Genomic DNA, 20,785 nt, shown 5'->3' with positions numbered 1-20,785 from the left:
GCCATCTTGGTGAGGTCAAGTTACTGCTGCAGTGCATGCATGTGAACACATTTTTTGCATAATACCAGTTCATTGTTTGGGTTTCAGCTGCCAAAATCAGAGAACTGAGTCCATGAAGGAGGAAGTCATAACATTTCACAGGTAAGTACTATAATTTTTTTCTTTTAATCCTGCAGGGGCTTCATTAATGATACACATGTTGACATTCATGATGCTGCAGGGCTGTTATCAACATGCTGCATGATGTACGTATAATTTGCTGTGGAAATAAATGTACATTTTATTTTGCTAAACCTGTTTACAGCATACTAGGCTAATATAGTAATATAGATTTATACATTTCTGACTCAGTGACTGAACTTTTCTTGCAGGTTTCCAATGGACTCAGACTTGAGGAAAAAGTGGATCCTAGCAATAAAAAGAGCTAACCCAGATGGATCACTGTGGTACCAACTAGTAATACAGTCTAGATATGTTTAAAACATTTGTGGAAACACATTTAGATAACAGGTCAGACTGTTTGCTTGAAACCCGACACCATACGATCTGTGTTACACAAATTGATCACATGAATCAGTATAAATCTATTGTTTTTCTTTGTTGTTGTTGTTATTTTAGGGTAAATCTATTGTTCACTTTTGAACTTCTTTTGAATATTTATTATTTTATTATTATTAATATTAATAGACATATTTTTTATTTTTTATTGACTTATTATTTATGTATTGTTATTATTTATTGTTTTTTATTGACTTATTATTGATTTATTATTATTATTATTATTATTATTGAGTTATTGTTGGGATTTTCTAAATAATTTAAATTACATGTCAAAGAGGTCCTAAATGTTTACAATTTTTTTTTAATTCTTTGTAATAATTGTTTTATTTGTAAGAAGTCCTGCAACAATGCATTTTCATTAAAGTTTGAGCTTTTAAGGCTGACTGTTTCTCTTCTTTAACAACAACAAATGATGTATATATATATATATATATATATATATATATATATATATATATAAATGTAAAAATATATATAGTATATAAAAGCTACTTAGACACCTCTAAAAGCAATAGAAATCATTGTCATGTGGGCGTCGTCGACCTCACCAAGATGGCGTCGCGCTCCGCCACCGTCGCCCAGGCTTCCAAAACGGGCGTGTCTCCTCTAGTGATATAACTCATTGCCAAATTCACGCACTTTTTGCTTATTATTTTTTAAGGTACCCATTCTATCGTCCAATCAGAAACAGACCATCATCTTCCACAACAATAAATGTGTCCTGCTTACCCATGTCAATCCTGGTATCTGCGATCCCTGCTCACTCGACCCTGCTATGTCAGTTTTGATCAGTTCAGAATTGTTAATGTAAAAAAAACGCAATGGTTGCTAAGGACTTTCTTGAACCTGCCTGGTGTGTTCCCAGTTCTTCATGTTGCTCTCTCTGAGACTATCACATAGCAGGTGTATTGATACGGAGACTTGATTAGGTGGATTCTATTTATCCTCATTAGTCATTTAGGTCAAACATTGGATCATTCAGAGATCCTCACTGAATACCTGGAGAGACTTTGCTGCACTGAAAGTAAAGGGGCTGAATAATTTTGTCCAATATTTCCGGTTTTTAGTTGTTAAACAAGTTGGAAACATCCAATAAATTTTATTACACTTCATGATTGTGTCCCACTTCATGTTGATTCTTCACAAAAAAATGACAGCTTTATATCTTTGTGTTTGAAGCCTGAAATGTGGCAAAAGGTTGAAAAGTTCAGGGGGGGGGGGCAAATACTTTCGCAGGCTCTGTACATGATGTCCTTTGGTTGTACTTGGGCAGATGTGCTGATGATCAGCGTGTTCCGACAGTGGTTCATTTTCTTTATTTTGAATTCTACTTTTTTATATCATTCAAGGAACATACAATGCCCTCGACACAACATAGATTCCATAAAAATACGGTACCAATACTATTTACATATTTTGTGTTTGTTTTCCTGGCATAAACACTGAAAGAATGTATAGAATCTCCTTAAAGAGTTGAATATTTTTGCCTAAGTATATACATAAATCGTGTTTTTTTTTCTCAACAGCGCTCTTTTTCACAGCTCCCATCCCCATGTGGTGCACTTCCCACAGAGAAGGAAAGGGGGCGCTGCTGAGTCGATTTAGCCGGCCTCAGATACAATCTACCGAAAGGGGGGGTTGAGGGGGAAAACACAACTGGGGTAGGTCGCTCTTTGTTTCTGGCTAGGAAGAGAACCAAGAGACGCTGCGAGCGGTCAGAATCCAAACAGCAACTTTCTCCACTTGTGTAAGTTTGCTACCGATCAGTTTTCAGAGGAGTTTCTCCTAGTCTCGCGCTGCTGTTGTTGGAGAAGGCATGTGGTTCTGTAGGTTTTTTTCCCTCTTGCCTCGGAGAAAAAGACGAGACCGACATTAGAGCAGCGCTGCTGCTGCGGCGGCGCGGCTGAGTGCAATGAATGAAAATTATTTTGGGGAAAAGGCGAAGAGCGGAGCGCCGGGCCAAGTGTACGGGTGGCGCGCTGGATCAATCGGCTGTGTCTGTGAGGGAGGCTCGTTTGTTGCCCTAAATCCCTCGAAAAAGCAGATTTTTGTCGCTAATTGACAAGAAAGAGCATGTCCGACCGGCACGGCTAACACAGCTAGCTAGCTTAGGACGCTAACAGCACAACGCTTATGTTGTTTTGTTAGATTAGATTGGGTCAATTTTGCTCTCAATTATTGAATTTATTATAATTCCTAACATTTTTAAACTAACTCGGGTCTTAGCTAAACATCAAATAAAATAACGTTTTTTTCTGAACAATTCATCAAATATAAAGCCGACTAGGCCTGCTAACATTTAGCTTTCAATAAAGTAGTTTTTATAATCAAAGTTTGACTCTCATTGTAAAAAAAAAAGGTGTTTACAATTGTTTGGTGTTGTTAGGAGTTTGTTTCTGAGTTAAACATGCTAATATTGTAAATAAAACATTTCTGTACATTGATTTTTACTTTTACATCACATTGTTAGTAACTTATATTGAAGAACATTAAATGTACTGTAATATATTCTTCTTGTTTGTGCTGCATTAAAACAAATATTTTTGAATTCTTTGTTACGTTGGTCTTCTTTCTTTGTCGAAACACAAATATTCGAGTTTTACACTCGAATTGTGTTTCAATTAATTGTCAGATTTTAGCTCCAAAATAATATCATTAGTTATTATTTGGTTGTGCTTTTATTTTTTAAACATAGAAATTAAAAGCCTTGTTTGGGATTCTTTTATGGAGATGTATGTTTCTATACATCTCACGTTCTTTTTATATTGCGTTGATTTAATCGATTTTTATTTTTAAAGTTCTTTTTAACTGGTTTTGGCACGTTAGAAATATTTTCTGAGAGCTGTCTTTAAGATGCTCAAAGAAATAAAATCACATGTTTAGAGTTTGGTTTGACTAAAGAAGCTTCGGCACATTTTTAAATTCTTTATTTTTAAGTGGAGTAAACGATTCGTTTTAATTCCGTTTCCTGTTCATTGACCTTAAATCAATTCGGGACCTTCAACCAGTGTGACCTGGCACTGAACAGCTCAGGTGAAGTTTCCAGATTATTGCAGGATAGTCAAGTCTAAATTTTCCTAAAGTTCATCCCTCTGTTGTTTTTCCACATCCTAATAATCCAAAGGGAACATTCTAGCACACACGTGCGTCTCTGCTAAATTCAAAGTGTTTCCACACATTGGACTGCAATGATGGACTGATCGGTTTCTGATGCATCACATGTGTGTTGTCCACTGTGAAGGACCTTGGCCGTATTTGCCATTAGAGTCAAATAAATCTACCACGTCTCAATCAAAAGTTTTTTTTTCCAACTTTGATGATCGATTTATTTCACTTTGAAACAAATTTTTTAAGGGGATGGATTCGATTCAGCCATAGACGGGTCGATAGGGTTAAGTCCTAGAAATATAAATAGATTATTAATAATTTTCAGTTGATACTCAGGTTTTTCACCATAATAGTCAAACTATTATTTTCTCACACTTTCAGTCTTTGTCTCATTTTGTTTTCTCAGGGGTACTTCCTGCTGCCACACATTCCTTCCTTTGCCTAAGAGATGTCCACTCCTGACCCCCCGATGGGAGGGACACCTCGACCGGGTCCCTCCCCAGGTCCGGGTCCATCTCCAGGCGGCATGATGGGCCCAAGTCCCGGACCCTCGCCGGGCTCAGCTCACAGCATGATGGGGCCTAGCCCGGGACCTCCTGGATCGGGACACCCTCACCCTTCACAGGGACCCTCAGGATATCCTCAGGACAACATGCATCAGATGCACAAAGTACAGAAATATTTATAGTAATTCTTTACATGGATGTGTTTAAAAAATGTTAATAATTATCGACACTATTTATCTGGAGTACTTTTGATTAAATTTAGCACAGCATGGTAACAACTTTAAACAAAATTCCTCTTTGTTTACTTTCTTGACAGTTTTAGCTTACAAACCCAGACATTTATGGAATAAATATTTAGATATTCTAGTAAACATATGATTTTTGTCATGCAGCCCATGGAAGCCATGCATGAAAAAGGCATGCCCGATGACCCTCGCTACAGTCAGATGAAGGGCATGGGTATGAGACCGGGTGGACACAGTGGGATGGGACCCCCTCCAAGCCCAATGGATCAACATTCCCAGGGTATGATATGTGTCATCAGTCTTTGTTGCTTTTTTACACTTTTATTTTTATTTTAAAAAAAAAGCATCTTTTGGTAGAAATGAATGATTCTCTATTTTAAAAAGAGTTTTTTCCTCACAAGATGCATGAAGGGAGAGTGAATGATGCTCACAGACATGTATTGTTAGTGGGAACTCGCCCAGCCAGTTTCTCCTCTTCTGTTGCACGTTTGCCTGTGAGTGCAGACAGCAGCGGGAGGGGGCGGAGCTCAGGGGCTTCCCCTTTCAGACAACAACAAAAGCAGCTGCATCCACAAGACCAGACAGTCAGTGAGAAAAGAGGATTCACTGTATGACCACTTAGGTTTTGTAGTTGAGGTTTGCCACCCAGGGAAATGAAAATGTGTGATTTGAACATTGATGTGTGTAGTTTTACACTGTTATTGTGTATTGTTTCAAAGGTTACCCATCTCCTTTGGGAGGGTCGGACCACGCGCCCAGCCCTGTCCCAGCCAACGGCCCTCCCTCTGGCCCTGGGGCTGGCCCCATGGAAGCCGGAGGGGACCCCAATCAGGTTATGGGTCAACCAAACCGTGGTGGTCCTCAGGGCCCAGGGGGACTACCCGGTCCTGGGGGGCCACCGGGTGGTGCCGGTGGACCCGCTTCTTTTACCCAAAGCCAGCTGCACCAACTCAGGGCTCAGATCATGGCCTACAAGATGCTGGCACGCAATCAGGCGCTTCCAGACCACCTGCAGATGGCCGTTCAGGGCAAGAGACCCATGCCTGGGATGCAGCAACAGCCCATGCCAAACATGCCCCCTTCTGCAGGACCTGGAGGTGGCCCAGGTGCCGGCCCAGGACCAGCTCAGGCTAACTATAACAGACCACATGGTGGGTTTAAAAAAAAAAAGGCCTGGAAAGCAGAATATTTGCCTGTGATTTCATTGATTGTTTCTGGTTTTCCTTTTTTATGCTTTACAGGGATGGTAGGTCCCAATATGGTGCCTCCTGCTGGACATGCAGGGGTTCCTCCTGGTATGCAAGGCCAGCCTGCAAATGGGCCTCCAAAACCGTGGCCCGAAGGTAACCCTTAATCTAACAAGTAACTCGTTACTCCTGCCTTTCTTTTTGTTATACCTTACAAATTATAACTTTTCCCCATCCTCACCTGTAGGACCAATTGTGAATGCTGCTGCTCCCTCCAACCCTCCTCAGAAGTTGATTCCACCTCAGCCCACCGGCAGACCCTCTCCCGCTCCTCCCTCAGTGCCTCCAGCCGCCTCTCCAGTGATGCCTCCTCAGACGCAGTCGCCGGGGCAACCTGCACAGCCGCCCCCTATGATGCTGCACCAGAAGCAGAACCGCATCACTCCCATCCAGAAACCCCGCGGGCTGGACCCAGTAGAGATCCTCCAGGAGAGAGAATACAGGTGAGGGGGGCTGGAGGCGCCGCTGAGGGCCGCAGCAGCATTGAAGGACATTGATTAGCAACCATGGTTTCAGTGTCTGATCGTAAAAAAACAACGATTTTGGTGAAAGTTTATGAGTTTGCTTCATTTAAAATTGACCAAAATGATTACTATAATTATTTTCTGAGCTACATGTTGTCATAGAAACTCATATGACTGAGGTTAAAATAACTTGAATCAAAGATGAATTATTTTTATTCCTGCATGCATTTTTGGTGTTTTTTTTTCACCCATAACATGAACAACATGTGTTACTTTTAGGCTTCAGGCTCGTATCGCTCACCGCATCCAGGAGCTGGAAAACCTGCCCGGCTCTCTGGCGGGTGATTTACGGACCAAGGCCACCATCGAGCTGAAGGCCTTGAGGCTTCTCAACTTCCAAAGACAGGTATGCGCCGTCTTTGTCATTGTAACTCAGAAACATCCTAATGAACCATAAGTTTTAAGTTGACTTTGTTGGTGTTCTCTGTTCCCCGTTTAACAGCTGCGTCAGGAGGTGGTGGTTTGCATGCGGCGTGACACCGCTCTGGAAACCGCGCTGAATGCCAAAGCTTATAAACGCAGCAAACGCCAGTCTCTGCGCGAGGCCCGCATCACGGAGAAGCTAGAGAAGCAGCAGAAGATCGAACAGGAGCGCAAACGGCGTCAGAAACACCAGGTATGAACTGTAGAGGAAGGAGTCCTTTTGTTTCACCCCTAATCTGTCTAATGGACGTTAAAAGGCCAGAATAAAAGAAAAGGGTTGCGAGTTTGATTAGAGCTGTTTATTTCCACAGGAATACCTCAACAGCATCCTTCAGCACGCCAAGGACTTTAAGGAGTACCACCGCTCCATCACAGCAAAGATCCAGAAGGCCACCAAAGCTGTCGCCACTTACCACGCCAACACTGAGCGCGAGCAGAAGAAGGAGAATGAGCGGATTGAGAAGGAGAGAATGCGGAGGCTGATGGTGAGACCTCTGAACTGCATCTCAGCCACCGCCGGGATGACACAGACGCAGCGTAGAAGTGCCGTGGCCTTTGTTGACTCATGCTGCGATCTACACGCCGTTTCTGCATCTGCTTCCAGGCTGAAGATGAAGAAGGTTACCGAAAACTTATTGACCAAAAGAAAGACAAGCGTCTGGCTTACCTGCTGCAGCAGACTGACGAATACGTGGCCAACCTCACTGAGCTGGTGCGCGCCCACAAAGCTGAGCAAGCCCTCAAGGAGAAGAAGAAGAAGAAGAAAAAGAAGGTAGACGTGTTGATACACTTTTGGATTTTAACATTTTATTGTCTTTAGCAGTTTTCTTATTGCTTCTTCTGTGTGAACGGTTTCATCTTCAGAAGCCAGAATCCGCAGAAACTGGTGCTGCCTCTTTAGGGCCCGATGGAGAGGTGGGTGTAAAATGTCAGCCGTTGTGAGTTTTTACCTTCATGTGAAACATTTGACCACCACGTTTGTTTGTTTTTATGCCTTCCTCCCATCAGCCATTGGATGAGACCAGTCAGATGAGCGACCTGCCGGTCAAAGTCATCCACGTGGACAGCGGGAAGATTTTGACCGGAGTCGACGCACCGAGGGCCGGCCAGCTGGAAGCCTGGCTAGAAATGAACCCAGGGTACCCGTCGCAACAAAAACCCTGTTTCTGTTTCTTAAATGTATTGCAGATACGGTAGTTCTAATTTTCTCTAAAACGACGCTCTCCTGCAGATACGAAGTAGCCCCTCGTTCAGACAGTGAAGACAGCGGCTCAGATGATGATGAAGATGAAGAGGTGCGTAAATATTGCAAGAGTAGGGATGGTACTGTATGGATTTCATCTTGTGCCGATGCCGTAACGGTGCTCAATGATGGAAGAGGGCGCTGGAATGTGCCTACGATGCTGTTTAATTATTTCTGACAGTCTGCACTGCGGCGCTGCATCTCCTCTTCACACACGCCGAAGTGAACGTGTATTTCCCCATTCATCGCCACGACAACTGTCTTTTTTTTTTGTAGCATTGTACACATCAATTTTATCCATCTGGTCGCTACATTTGAATCAGAATGGCTAAAAATGTACTGCAAAACTGACTGTAATACAAGTCAACTGCACGTCTGAAATGAGACAGAAATCTGCATTTTGACACGGTAGCGGTCGTACCGTATACGTCGACCAATTTGGAACCTAGTTTCAGTACCCATCCCTACTGAGAAGTGGGGTCACATTACAACCTGGAGCTCTCAGACTAAACGTTTTGGGGCGGCATTTGTCAGGACGAAGAGGAGGATCAGCAAAAACCGTCTGCAGCTCTATCAGAGGAGAAGAAGAAGATTCCAGACCCCGACAGCGAGGATGTGTCAGAGGTGGATGTCCAGCACATCATCGAGTAAGCGAATCATGTGACTCTGCTTTCATTACAGGTGAAGTTTTTTTGAAGCATTCTTGGTTTTCTTGTATGCTAATGTTTCACTCTGTCATCAGACATGCCAAGCAGGATGTAGACGATGAGTACGGCAACGCCAGTTTCCAACGCGGCCTGCAGTCCTACTACGCCGTAGCCCACGCCGTCACGGAGAAGGTGGACAAGCAGTCCTCTCTGCTGATCAACGGGCAACTCAAGCAATACCAGGTACCCCACGGAACTGATATCATCTTTTTTTTTGCACGTGAAGAATCATCGCCTTTTTGTGAAGCTACTTGTTGACTAACTTCTTGCGCGCAGATTAAAGGTCTGGAGTGGCTGGTGTCACTTTACAACAACAACCTGAACGGCATCCTGGCTGATGAGATGGGTCTGGGAAAAACCATCCAGACCATCGCCCTCATCACTTACCTCATGGAGTACAAGCGCATCAATGGACCCTTCCTCATCATCGTTCCCCTCTCGTGAGTTCAGACTCCTCCTCTGTGTTGCTCTAGCTTTCAAACATGAAGATCTAAGCTGTGTGTTTGTTCTCAGGACTTTGTCAAACTGGGTGTACGAGTTTGATAAGTGGGCTCCGTCTGTGGTGAAGGTTTCCTACAAGGCAAGTTGAAGACAAAAGATTTAAAAAATTTGTATTCCAAGTAGAAATCTGTGGAGTTTTAGAAAATAAAGAGATTTTGTTGCGTTCACTTCCAGGGGTCTCCAGTCGCTCGCCGTTTATTTGTTCCCATCTTGCGAAGCGGCAAATTCAATGTGCTCTTAACCACCTACGAGTACATCATCAAGGATAAACAAGTGCTAGCTAAGGTAACCGGAAGCTTCTTTTGTTCATCGTTTATGCAGATTTAGCATTTTGTAACATTAACTCTTCTTCTCTACGGCCTTTTCTCTCAGATCCGTTGGAAGTACATGATTGTGGATGAGGGCCATCGGATGAAGAACCACCACTGTAAACTGACGCAGGTGCTGAACACCCACTACTTAGCGCCACGCCGTTTGCTGCTCACTGGCACGCCGCTGCAGAACAAACTTCCCGAGCTGTGGGCACTGCTCAACTTCCTGCTGCCCACCATCTTCAAGAGCTGCAGCACCTTTGAGCAGTGGTTCAACGCCCCCTTCGCCATGACAGGAGAGAAGGTGAATTCTAGACGTGGCCGATGATCCCAGATATTCAGATTTCATTCAAGATTCAAACACAAAGGAGCTGGTTTCTCCTAAAAGCCTTTTGTTTTGTTTGATTACAGGTCGATCTAAATGAAGAGGAGACCATCCTGATTATTCGCCGTTTGCACAAAGTGCTGCGACCATTCCTGCTGCGCAGACTCAAGAAGGAGGTGGAGGCGCAGCTGCCAGAGAAGGTGAGCCGAAATAATCATGACTTTGATGGAAACATTTTCAAAGAGTTTCCCCGGTGGATTTGTTCAAACATCAACTCTGTGATTTAAAAAAGATATATTAATGGTGGTCTCTCACTAATGAATGACTGTAGACCTTGTCAATCAATCTCCTCCATGCCGTGTCTCCTACATAAATCAGATCTTTGGTTTCATTTTACGCAAAAAAAACTGGACTTATTTTTCTATGAAGGCTTGAATTTTGAGAGCTTAAACAAGTTTTACAGCTTTAAAAACATCTATAATAATTGTGAAGAAATAAGATGACTATGATTTCGTCTATAGCAAAGATAATAATTAGTTATTTTTTAAAGCCTAACTCTCGCGATAAACGATTGCCGCTCCATGGCCTGAATAAGACGCCAACGTCTCCTTTGATAGATTGTGATGAGCGCTAGTGTCGTGGCAGAGATTTGAATGCATCTGCTGTCAATCAAAGTACTGTTCACATCCGTCACCATGTTATTGAATGAATTATTGTTTATTTATGGAAACACTACAATTCCAATAAAGTTTTATTAATATGCGTAATGGAAACATAGCTAGTAGCTTAATTTATGAGTTTTCCTGCACTTTGATTTTAAAAATCATGCAAACGCGCTCCTCTGATCAGCTGACCTGAAAAAGAAAAAACGGGAATGGCTAATATTCATGGTCTAATCTGAGGGATTAGGTTTAACCAGAAATGATTCAGGAAGTTAATAGGATGGTGCATTGGAGGAAGGTGTTCTCATGAGAAATGTCAAAAAATAAAAAGTCATTTGTCCTGCTATCATCGCTTAACCCCTAAGGACGTGTTTATAAATTCCTATAGGAGCCGTCACGACCTCTATGACCATCAAAACTTATGGATGGGTGCTACAACTGATCATTATCTCACCAAATGTCATTAAAACACTCCAAACTTGAATCAACATCAAATACGCACTAGTGTTGCTTTTAATGAAAATCCACGCAGTAAAGTAGCAGCTCTAACAGATGCTGTCGTCTTTTCTCACTCTTTTTCCAGTTTAGCCAGAAATCACTTTCTCCAAATGAAAATAACTAAAGGGTCTTTGCCTGAGTGTCATCTATGGGATCTTTGGGGAACATAGCAACCCATTAGACCCAACCCAAAAGACCTTCTTTCTAAAATCAGTCATTTTATTCCACCAATGTCCTTTTAAATTAAAAATTCTTCATTTATTTCCTCTGTGAAGTGTTGGTCAAAGCTCATCACACTGCAAAACATCCAGAAGGTCTTTAGCTTTAAGCTGTTTCACAGTTTTAACAAATGAAGGGAAACACAGCAGCAACAGTCTTGATTTCCACTCATTCTTTTCATCAAAGGGTGTGCAGTAATCTAATGAATCAAACCTGTCCTTGCAGGTGGAGTATGTGATCAAGTGCGACATGTCGGCGCTGCAGCGAGTTCTGTACAGACACATGCAGGCGAAGGGAGTCCTGCTCACAGACGGCTCCGAAAAAGACAAGAAGGTACGAAGAGGACGCCGACGGTACGTTTTAAGATCCGCAATTGTGTTTTAAAATCTCTTTTTACGCCGACCCGTTTCAGGGTAAGGGTGGTACCAAGACCCTGATGAACACCATCATGCAGCTGAGAAAGATTTGTAATCATCCCTTCATGTTCCAACACATTGAGGTGAGAACCGCGCAGCACAGCGGCGTCAAACTCTGCGCTTATAGCAGGACGGATTTTGACATTTTGTCGTGTTTGCAGGAATCATTTTCAGAGCATTTGGGTTTCTCTGGAGGAATCGTGAGCGGGTGAGTGGAACAAACGTTTCTGTGATTTCTGTTTATTTTACGATCTCCTTCACTGTCCCATTTTCTTTTTTCTTTTTTTTTCGCTCAGCCCGGATCTTTACCGGGCTTCTGGGAAATTTGAGCTGCTAGATCGGATTCTGCCCAAGCTGAGAGCCACAAACCACAAAGTGCTGCTGTTCTGTCAAATGACCTCACTCATGACCATCATGGAGGACTACTTCGCTTACCGCAGCTTCAAGTACCTGCGTCTGGATGGTGCGACATTCAAAAACACACAACTGCTGCTTCTTCCAAGTTGTGAACTATTTGAATTCCATTTATAGAGTTTTTATCTTTGTAGGAACTACCAAAGCTGAGGACCGAGGTATGCTTCTGAAGACGTTCAATGACCCCGCCTCCGAGTACTTCATATTCCTGCTCAGTACCAGAGCCGGAGGTCTGGGTCTGAACCTGCAGTCTGCCGACACTGTGATCATTTTTGACAGCGACTGGAACCCCCACCAGGTATTTATGAATTTCCTCAAAGGAACAACTGGGAATCAGAGATCTTAGTTCGATTTCTGGTCAAATAAAATAAAAAACCTGACCCGATAAATTTTTTGATTTTTATTCAGAGCAGTTCTGTCCTAGAACAAGCTCAAAAACATCTCTGGTCTTTCCTCAGGTCATACAGTCAAATAGAAATGGCATTAGGAGAACAAAAGATGCAATTTTTAAATTAAGACTTTGTTTTACAAAAGCCAACTGGAAAAGTTACTGAGCTGGTGTTTCATTCTTGAGGCCTCAGCTGCCGCCACAAATGAAATAGTTGAAAAGCAGAAAAGCTTCAGTTTGAAAAACTATAGTCATAAAACAGACCAGTTCAGAGGTTTCTGTTTTAATGAGACCCAAGTTCAAACAGTTTTAATGTCATTTTGTTTCACTGAATTGCTTCGCGTCAAATTCCTAAGTTAACTGTCCATCACAGGGGCAGTGGGGTGATGATTTGGGAGTTCTAAATCAAAACTGAAATCATATGTAAATCTTTCTGTATGAATGTTATCTCAATAATTGAACAATGTTATTTCAAAATTAGTTTTTTTTTAAATGCTCGTAGAAAATGAGTTATGGGTAGAATCTAGTATTTTGACCAGAATCCTCCTGAAATTTCCCGTCCTCGTTTTTTCCAGGACTTGCAGGCTCAGGACCGAGCTCATCGCATCGGTCAGCAGAATGAGGTGCGCGTGCTGCGGCTCTGCACCGTCAACAGCGTGGAGGAGAAGATCCTCGCCGCGGCCAAGTACAAACTGAACGTGGACCAGAAGGTCATCCAGGCCGGCATGTTCGACCAGAAGTCCTCGGGCTATGAGCGCCGCGCCTTCCTGCAGGCCATCCTGGAGCACGAGGAGCAGGACGAGGTGACGTCATCCTTTACACTTTTGCCTCCCAGCTTCCTCAAACATTTATGAGTAGACTTTTCTTATTTTCATCTTCTCGTGTGCAGGAAGAGGATGAAGTGCCCGATGATGAAACCGTGAACCAGATGATCGCCAGGAGCGAGGAGGAGTTTGAGCAGTTCATGGTTAGTCCCCCTATTGCATCAATTTCACAAATAAACGCTTTGACTTCACGATCTGACTCTCGACTTGACTTGTCTGAAGCGCATGGACCTGGATAGGCGCCGGGAAGATGCTCGCAACCCCAAGAGAAAACCTCGTCTGATGGAGGAGGACGATCTCCCCAACTGGATCTTAAAAGATGACGCCGAGGTTGAGAGGCTAACCTGCGAAGAGGAGGAGGAGAAGATGTTCGGCAGGGGGTCCCGCCAGCGGAAGGAGGTGGACTACAGCGACTCGCTCACAGAGAAGCAATGGCTGAAGGTGCAGAGAGTTCCAGCTGCTGAAGGTCTGCTCCAACCACAGCTGGCTTAAATGAGTTTGGTCATCTGTTTTTTTTCGCTGCAGGCTATCGAAGAAGGTAATCTGGAGGACATGGAGGAAGAGGTGCGCCACAAGAAGACAACCAGAAAACGGAGGAGAGATCGGGACCACGACGGTGGGTCCTCCTCGCTGGGCTCCAGCAGCCGGGGACGGGACAAGGATGAGGAGGTGAAGAAAGCCAAGAAACGAGGCCGCCCACCTGCAGAGAAGCTCTCCCCCAATCCTCTGTCCCTCACCAAGAAGATGAAGAAGATCATTGATGCTGTCATCAAATACAAGGACAGGTGGGTCCACTGAAGCAGATTCTTCCTGTTCAAATACCACCTACTAGGAGATAATAAAGCTTTTTTAAAGTAAAGCTCATGAAAACCATGAGCTTACAAGTATGAAATAAAATCAGAATTTATTTAGCTCCACACAATCGAGCATCACCCTACAGCTGAGTTTCTCATATTTGGGCTGTAAAAAGGCTCCGCCCATTGTTCATATTATAGCAGCTTCCTGTCAGGGTTGTGTTTGCATTTTACAAAACCCTTCACTGTAATATTAAATTCATCCTGAAATGGATGGAAAGCAATTAGTAAATTTAGCCACATTTCCTTTCTATGCAGACGACGTTCAGCTTTATTGCTCCTTTGCTGAAACGGACTAGAATATCTTGACCAACTTATTGGTTTGTTAAACAGTTTTTAAGTCATGGTTATTTGATGACCACCTACACAAAACTGATTTGTGCCGCAGAAAATAAAATCTTGGGGTGTTAGACAAATCCCTAAGGACACTTCAACAAATTGTCAAAAATTTATTATACGGTAATTTGCTGTTTTCACAAAAGCTCCTTAAAACATCTCAACTGGTTCAAAATTGTGGGGCAGCGCTGTTAACTGGAGCCAATAAACTAGCAAGCATGACTCCATTACTGTCCTCTTTACATGGGCTCCCAGTTGAATTTAGAGTTGATTTTCAACATTTTCTTCTAGTTCTTGGAGTCTTGCATGGACAAACCCCCCACACACATTTCTTACCTTCTAACCTTTGACATCTTTGGCCCGGTCCCTGAGGTCGTCATACCAAAAACTTCTTCAAGAAAAAACTCATTCATTCATCTTCTTGACCGTTTTTTCCCTTTCGGGGTCACGGGGTTGCCGGAGCCTTTCCCGGCCACTTGGGCGTAGGCAAGGGACGCCCTGGACTGGTCGCCAGTCTGTCGCAGAGTAGAATATCCTCAATCACACATCCATTCACTCTCACACTCACACCTATGGACAATTTAAAGTTGCCAATCAATGGCAATCAATCTATGTAGCATGTTTTTGGACGGTGGGAGGAAGCCCGAGATCCCGGAGAGAACCCACGCATGCACGGGGAGAACATGCAAACTCCACACAGAAAGGTCCCCCATTGATGTTGTGTTTTTCATGTCCCCCAGCCGGGACTTGAACCGGGGGCCTTCTTGCTGTGAGGCGTGCAGAAAAAACTCTTCATTACATTTGTATCAACAGAAAATGTTTTAAAATCCATTGTTGATGGTTCAAATCATCTCTGCAGTAACGGCCGACAGCTGAGCGAGGTTTTCATCCAGCTGCCTTCTCGTAAAGAGCTGCCTGAGTATTACGAGCTGATCCGCAAACCTGTCGACTTCAGAAAGATCAAGGTAAGCAGGAGACGGACACACACACGCGCACACACACCGTTTTCCATTTCTGTTCATTTATTTGACGGACAACTCGCCCAATCAGGAGAGGATCCGCAGCCACAAATACCGCAGCCTGAATGACCTGGAGAAGGATGTGATGCTGCTCTGCCAGAACGCTCAGACCTTTAACCTGGAGGGCTCGTTGGTAAGTCCCGCCCCCCGAGCAGAAAAACGGACCGTCAGAGCTGATCTTCTGAAGCTCACCGCCGTCTGTCTTGCAGATCTACGAGGACTCCATCGTTCTCCAGTCAGTCTTCACCAGTGTGAGGCAGAAGATCGAGAAGGACGATGAAAGCGAGGGCGAGGAGAGTGAGGAGGAGGAGGAGGAGGTTGATGAAGGCTCTGAGTCTGAATGTAAGCACTGAAGGTTTCGGAGGAGTCCGCAGGAGGAAAGTGTTTTGATTGTTTTGTGGACCTCCTGCAGCGCGTTCGGTGAAGGTGAAGATCAAACTCAGTCGGAAGGAGAAGGGGGAGAGGAGCGGAAAAGGCCAGAGGCGGAGGGGCCGCGGCTCCAGGGCCAAACCGGTGGTCAGCGACGATGACAGCGAGGAGGAGCAGGAGGAGGTGAGCTGGGTTTGAGCCCGGGGGGGGGGCGTCATGTCAGCAGGCTCCACAGTAATGCTGTGTGGTGTGTCTGCAGGAGCGCTCAGCCAGCGGCAGCGACGACGACTGAAGCCACTGAACCACGTGACCAACAGTCCACAGAGCCTTTGACCGGACTCTTATACGTTTTACTTAGAAACGGCGCTCAGTCAGTCAGCGGGAAGCCCTAGTTTTACCTAGAAAAGTTGATTTTTAGTGAAACACTTGCATTAAACAATTTATTAAAAAAAAACTTTGAACCATCCACTTCATATTTAAATAATTTCTTGTCATGATCAGTTGTGTCTCTTTGCTTTTTTTGTGTTTTCTCCTCTGAATGAAACATCGATGGAGCCTGATTTATTATTCACTGATGGTGGGCCGTTGAAACATGTTTTTAAGTGATGTTCAGTTTGAGGCAAAGCATTCGTGTGAGCGAGGAAATCCCCTTTTTTTTTTTTTGCGTGTGTCTGTGGAAATGCCCCGTTCACTATTTTGTGTTTAATTTAAGACTACAAGCGGGATGATGGTACATCCCACCCTGCAGCCCCTCCCTCTTGGGTCAGGTGTGTAATAAACGGGAGGGAGGGTGAGGACCATGTACTCCTGTCGGTGTCACTGGATTCCAAAAGTTACAATAAAAGCATCTCATGTTTAAACTGCAGCAGTTTGTGTTTTTGCTTCAAGCAGATGCTCTAAAAGTCACTTATCAAATAAGACCCTTTTAAAGTGAAACTGGAAGTGGCAGCAATCTACCCAAAACAATGGTCCTCCTGTTATCTATAAATGTCACGGCATGAATGGAAATGAGAACATCTCCATATTTAGCATAAAGTATTCTACACTCAATGGTCATTTCATTAAGTACACCTCGCTATAACCTATAACCCCTTTTCCCTTCAGAACTGCCTGAATCCTTGGTAGCATAAATTAAGCAAGCTACTGGAAACATTTCTCTGGTCCATTATGACATGACAGCATCACACAGTTGCTGCAGATTTGTCGGCTTCACATCCATGATGCCAATCTCCCGTTCCACCACATCCCAAAGGTGATCCATTAGGTTGAGATCTGGTGACTGGAGAGATCATTTGAGTCCAGGGAACTCATTTGTCATGTTCAAGAAACCTGGAAGTAGCCGTCAGAAGAGGGTACACTGTTCAGAAAGGGATGGAAATGGTCAGCAACAATACTCAGGTAGGCTGTGGTGATAGAACCATGCTCGATTTGTGATAAGCGGCCCAAGTGTGCCAAGAAAATATACCCCACACCATTACACCACCACCACCAGCTTAACTCTTAACTCCTCACTGATTATTCTCTGCAGATTGTCATAATGCAGTTTTTTTGATAAAATTAGACTGTCTCGCTAAAACTTGTAGACCAAAGTTAGGGTTTCATTTCACCAACAAAAACATTTGTGAACATATCAAACAAGGGCGTTTTCTTTAAATAACCGGGTTGGAATTAGATCCAGGATGCAAACGCAAAATATACAGGAAGTGTTGGTGGAAGCTCAGGGAGCCCATGATTATAAAGGCAACTTTGAACTAACTGCAGTTCCATAAATGTTTCTTAACCTTATAAACTGTGGGCTAATTCAGTCTATCAACTAAAAATGTATTTTATTTGTGAAGAAGGCGTTCTCCTCTGAGAGAAAAGAACGTGGAGCTCTGCAGATTTCCATCTCAGCCTGAAAACAACAGTGGTTCCACTTTTTTGATTGAATTAATGAAGAATATTATGCAGTGTAATCTGTACCTGTAAAACACAAAGGCAATTCAAAATGCTTTGGAAGCTTTCGCAGCAGTAAAATATAAGAACTGTGATGATGGGGCGCAGATAAAGGGCATGAAAGTCAAAGAGAGACACCAAAAAATGGTTTGAATGAAAATGCAGTTAAAGCTTAGTGACTTGATTTATCGTTTTTGCAAAAAGAATGTAATGGACTCCAGTATTATATCAAACCATTTTTAAAAATGTCCTTCTCCTTGCTTCTTGTATTTGTCCAGCTCCCTCAGCTCTGTTTTTTTTGTCAACCTGCACTTGCTGTCTTTGTACACTAGATGGACAACTGAGAGCAGACTTATATAACCTTTATTTACACTGGAAATGTCCCAGTGAGATTAAGAATCTCTTTATCACAGCAGTCCTGGATAGGGGAAAACAATAAATTACATTTACAATAAAAATGTAAACATTTAAAACATGAAATGAATAAAAATGAGAGCTTATGTAAAACAGATACAGTTTAAAGTGACTTTCTCCTCCATTCTCAGCCTGGATTTAAAAACATTCAGAGGAAAGAGTTCTTTTAATTTCCATTAGACACAAGCTTGGCGTGTAATCAGACACTATCTGTTTTGCAGTTCTGTGTTTTTTAGCAGGAGTCCTGCAGAGCTGCCCAGATAAACCTGAAACCTGCATCAGCCAGTACTGGTTTGTTGTGGAGAGTTTAAAAAAATAACCGGTTGGGATGACACTGGAAGGACCAGAAGGGATTGCGCCATCAGGATGTTCAGATTAAGCAACAAAGTCTACTGTAACTGATGGGTCTTCTGAAATTCTCCCTGAATCAGAAATCTCTCTCAAAAGCTTCACAGTTTGCCACAGCAGTTTGTTATTTATTCCCTATTTCACTTCATTTACTTAATCTTTTTATTATTTATATCTTTTTGTCCCCTGCTCACAGAGATTTCTCTAGATGTTCCCAATCTTTAAAGACGTGTTGTAAAAAAGGTAATATATTCAACAATGTATTCATATTCAAATCTGACACGTTGCAAAATGTTTCTGCAGGTTTTTTGTTTTAATATCATCTGCCTTTCCAGCTTATTTTGTTGCTCACTTGACAGTTTTTTTTTGTTTTCCTTTCCCTGGCGCCAAGGTTTAAAATGAAGAATAGTTTACCAACCGTTGAGTTTAACCGCAAACTGACTTCAAGGGTGCGACCTCTCTGTCCAATCAGAGTGAGGCAGGAGAGACAGGTGGAATGGAGTAATGCAGGTTTGTTTTGGACGGAGAAACAGGAAAATCAGACTGAGTCTCGGTAGAAAAGTTTGGCTTTTGCTGTCTTGCAGGGATAAATCAGGATGAGCTCAGAGCAGAAAATTCTGTTTGTTCTTTTTCAAACCTTCCACAGTGCAGGCAGTTAAAGAGGGTGTGGGAATGTGACAAACAAATTTGTTATTCATGAATGTTGTAATGTATGTTAACTTTTATTCCTCTAAGGTGATTCATGTTAGTTTTTTCCCCAAAAATGTTAGCCCAGTTTTTATTTAATTGAAGTGTTAGGACAATCTTTGAACAACTTTGTACTCTGCCATGGAAATCAACAGAATCCATCTTTTATTGGTGTCACTACATTTATGGAAAGTAAATACATTAAGAAAAGTATTTGTTAAAATTGTTGCAAGATCATCTCAAACACAGATTTGTTCTATAAATTTAGTCACAAAGATGAATCTTTAAAACAACTCTGAGCAATCTTATTCAGGGAAAAATAACCCCCACTGTTCACTCTTTATTTAATTAGATATCAAAGAAGATGTCCCAATAAAAACCAATCCATCCATTTTCTTACCCCATCCCTTTCGGGGTCATGGGGTTGCTGGAGCCTATCCTGCCTACTTTTGGGCAAAAGTGGGGTACACCCCTGGATGTTGCTAGACCTTTGCAGCTAACATAAATCTTTTTTTTTTTTAATAACTCAAAGTAGACCTTAAAGTATGGGATGAGATGTTTTGCTGCATCAAAAAAATAAAACAACTCATCAATGCGAGCTTTAAAAAAGCATGAATGTTCAACTTCAGATGAACAGAAAGTGGCAAGAAATCAAAACTAGCTAAAAAGTGCAGATGAGCTGAAATGATTTAAAAACTTAATGCTTTAAAGTGTCGGGAACTGATTGAATTCTGCATTTAGCATGCACGGAGTAAGCCTGCCCTGATTTCCCATCATCACTCTGTTTACACCCTCTTCCACTGGCTTCCAACCTTTGACAACGTCAACTTAACATTACAAGTGCAATGAATACGCAGATCAACATTGGAGTTATCTATCAGTACAATTCTGAGCCAGATGCCAGCTCAGATGAGGAAAACATAGATGTGCACGGATGTATTCTTCTACAGAGGATGCATCAGAATGAAGTGGAACAGGAAGCTTGTGGTGCACCGGCTGAAGCACAAACATCACTGCAGCAAGATTTTCAAATGGCATTTGTTTAGTCTGCTCCTGAATTATAACGATTTTATTAAAGAAATACTCTAAGACACAATTTTAAGATCAATTTTTTTTTACGTGACCTCCATCCTCAGAAAAATGCCACAAGAACATGTTAAAAACACAAACGTGATTTTCTGTGAGCGCGTCTTTAAAGAATCTATATATGAAACAGACTGAGAGAAAAATAAATAAAGTACAACTTTGAGTTGTTGATTTTTTTTTCACTTTAAGGGTAGACAAATTAGTTTTTTTTTCAGATCCTCTTGATTCATAATTTGTTTTAGACACTGCAGCGTCCCTCTTCTGAAATGAAATAAAAAAAACAGCAATGATTGAGAATATTGTTATTATTAACATGGGGAAAAAACATAGCTTCATGCTTTTAGCATCTGACTTACAATGATTCTGCATGCATGTTACCTTCTGCAGTTTATTTTTTAGATGATAAAATTACAATTTGCTGTTATTTAGTCTTGAAAGAGCTTCTTAAACTTTGGAGTTTCTGGCCCTCAGACCCCCCCTGAGGAATTTTCACCCAGGCTTGCTGGAACCCACTGATCACATTCCAGTGATCCCCTCCCAGGACCCGACGCTAATGCACACTATATGTATGTGGGCTTTCAGTTTAAAGGGTTAACCTCATAGTAAATGACATCC

The 20,785-nt window shown here is 42.5% G+C and overlaps 1 protein-coding gene across 1 annotated transcript; it reads left to right on the top strand.

Moving 5' to 3' along the window:
- The first annotated feature begins 2,180 nt into the window (after window positions 1–2,180).
- smarca4 (SWI/SNF related, matrix associated, actin dependent regulator of chromatin, subfamily a, member 4) lies at window positions 2,181–16,565 on the top strand. The gene is made up of 34 exons (XM_023957991.1): window positions 2,181–2,308; window positions 4,076–4,339; window positions 4,568–4,700; window positions 5,140–5,571; window positions 5,662–5,763; window positions 5,855–6,110; window positions 6,411–6,537; window positions 6,634–6,807; window positions 6,926–7,099; window positions 7,219–7,386; window positions 7,479–7,529; window positions 7,623–7,753; window positions 7,846–7,909; window positions 8,392–8,504; window positions 8,600–8,747; window positions 8,841–9,004; window positions 9,078–9,144; window positions 9,240–9,350; window positions 9,438–9,680; window positions 9,788–9,901; window positions 11,306–11,413; window positions 11,493–11,579; window positions 11,658–11,704; window positions 11,793–11,959; window positions 12,045–12,208; window positions 12,874–13,101; window positions 13,188–13,265; window positions 13,345–13,563; window positions 13,648–13,907; window positions 15,172–15,277; window positions 15,363–15,464; window positions 15,541–15,673; window positions 15,744–15,883; window positions 15,960–16,565. Exons 2-34 carry the CDS (start codon window positions 4,118–4,120, stop codon window positions 15,990–15,992), a joined length of 4,866 nt encoding a protein of 1,621 aa, XP_023813759.1. The 5' UTR covers window positions 2,181–2,308; window positions 4,076–4,117; the 3' UTR covers window positions 15,993–16,565.
- Window positions 16,566–20,785: the final 4,220 nt, after the last annotated feature.

This window comes from Oryzias latipes, chromosome 8 (assembly GCF_002234675.1).
Source record: "Oryzias latipes chromosome 8, ASM223467v1".
Classification (NCBI taxonomy): domain Eukaryota; kingdom Metazoa; phylum Chordata; class Actinopteri; order Beloniformes; family Adrianichthyidae; genus Oryzias; species Oryzias latipes.
Note: the sequence above shows the minus strand (reverse complement) of the source record. Positions and strands in the feature narration are given on the sequence as shown.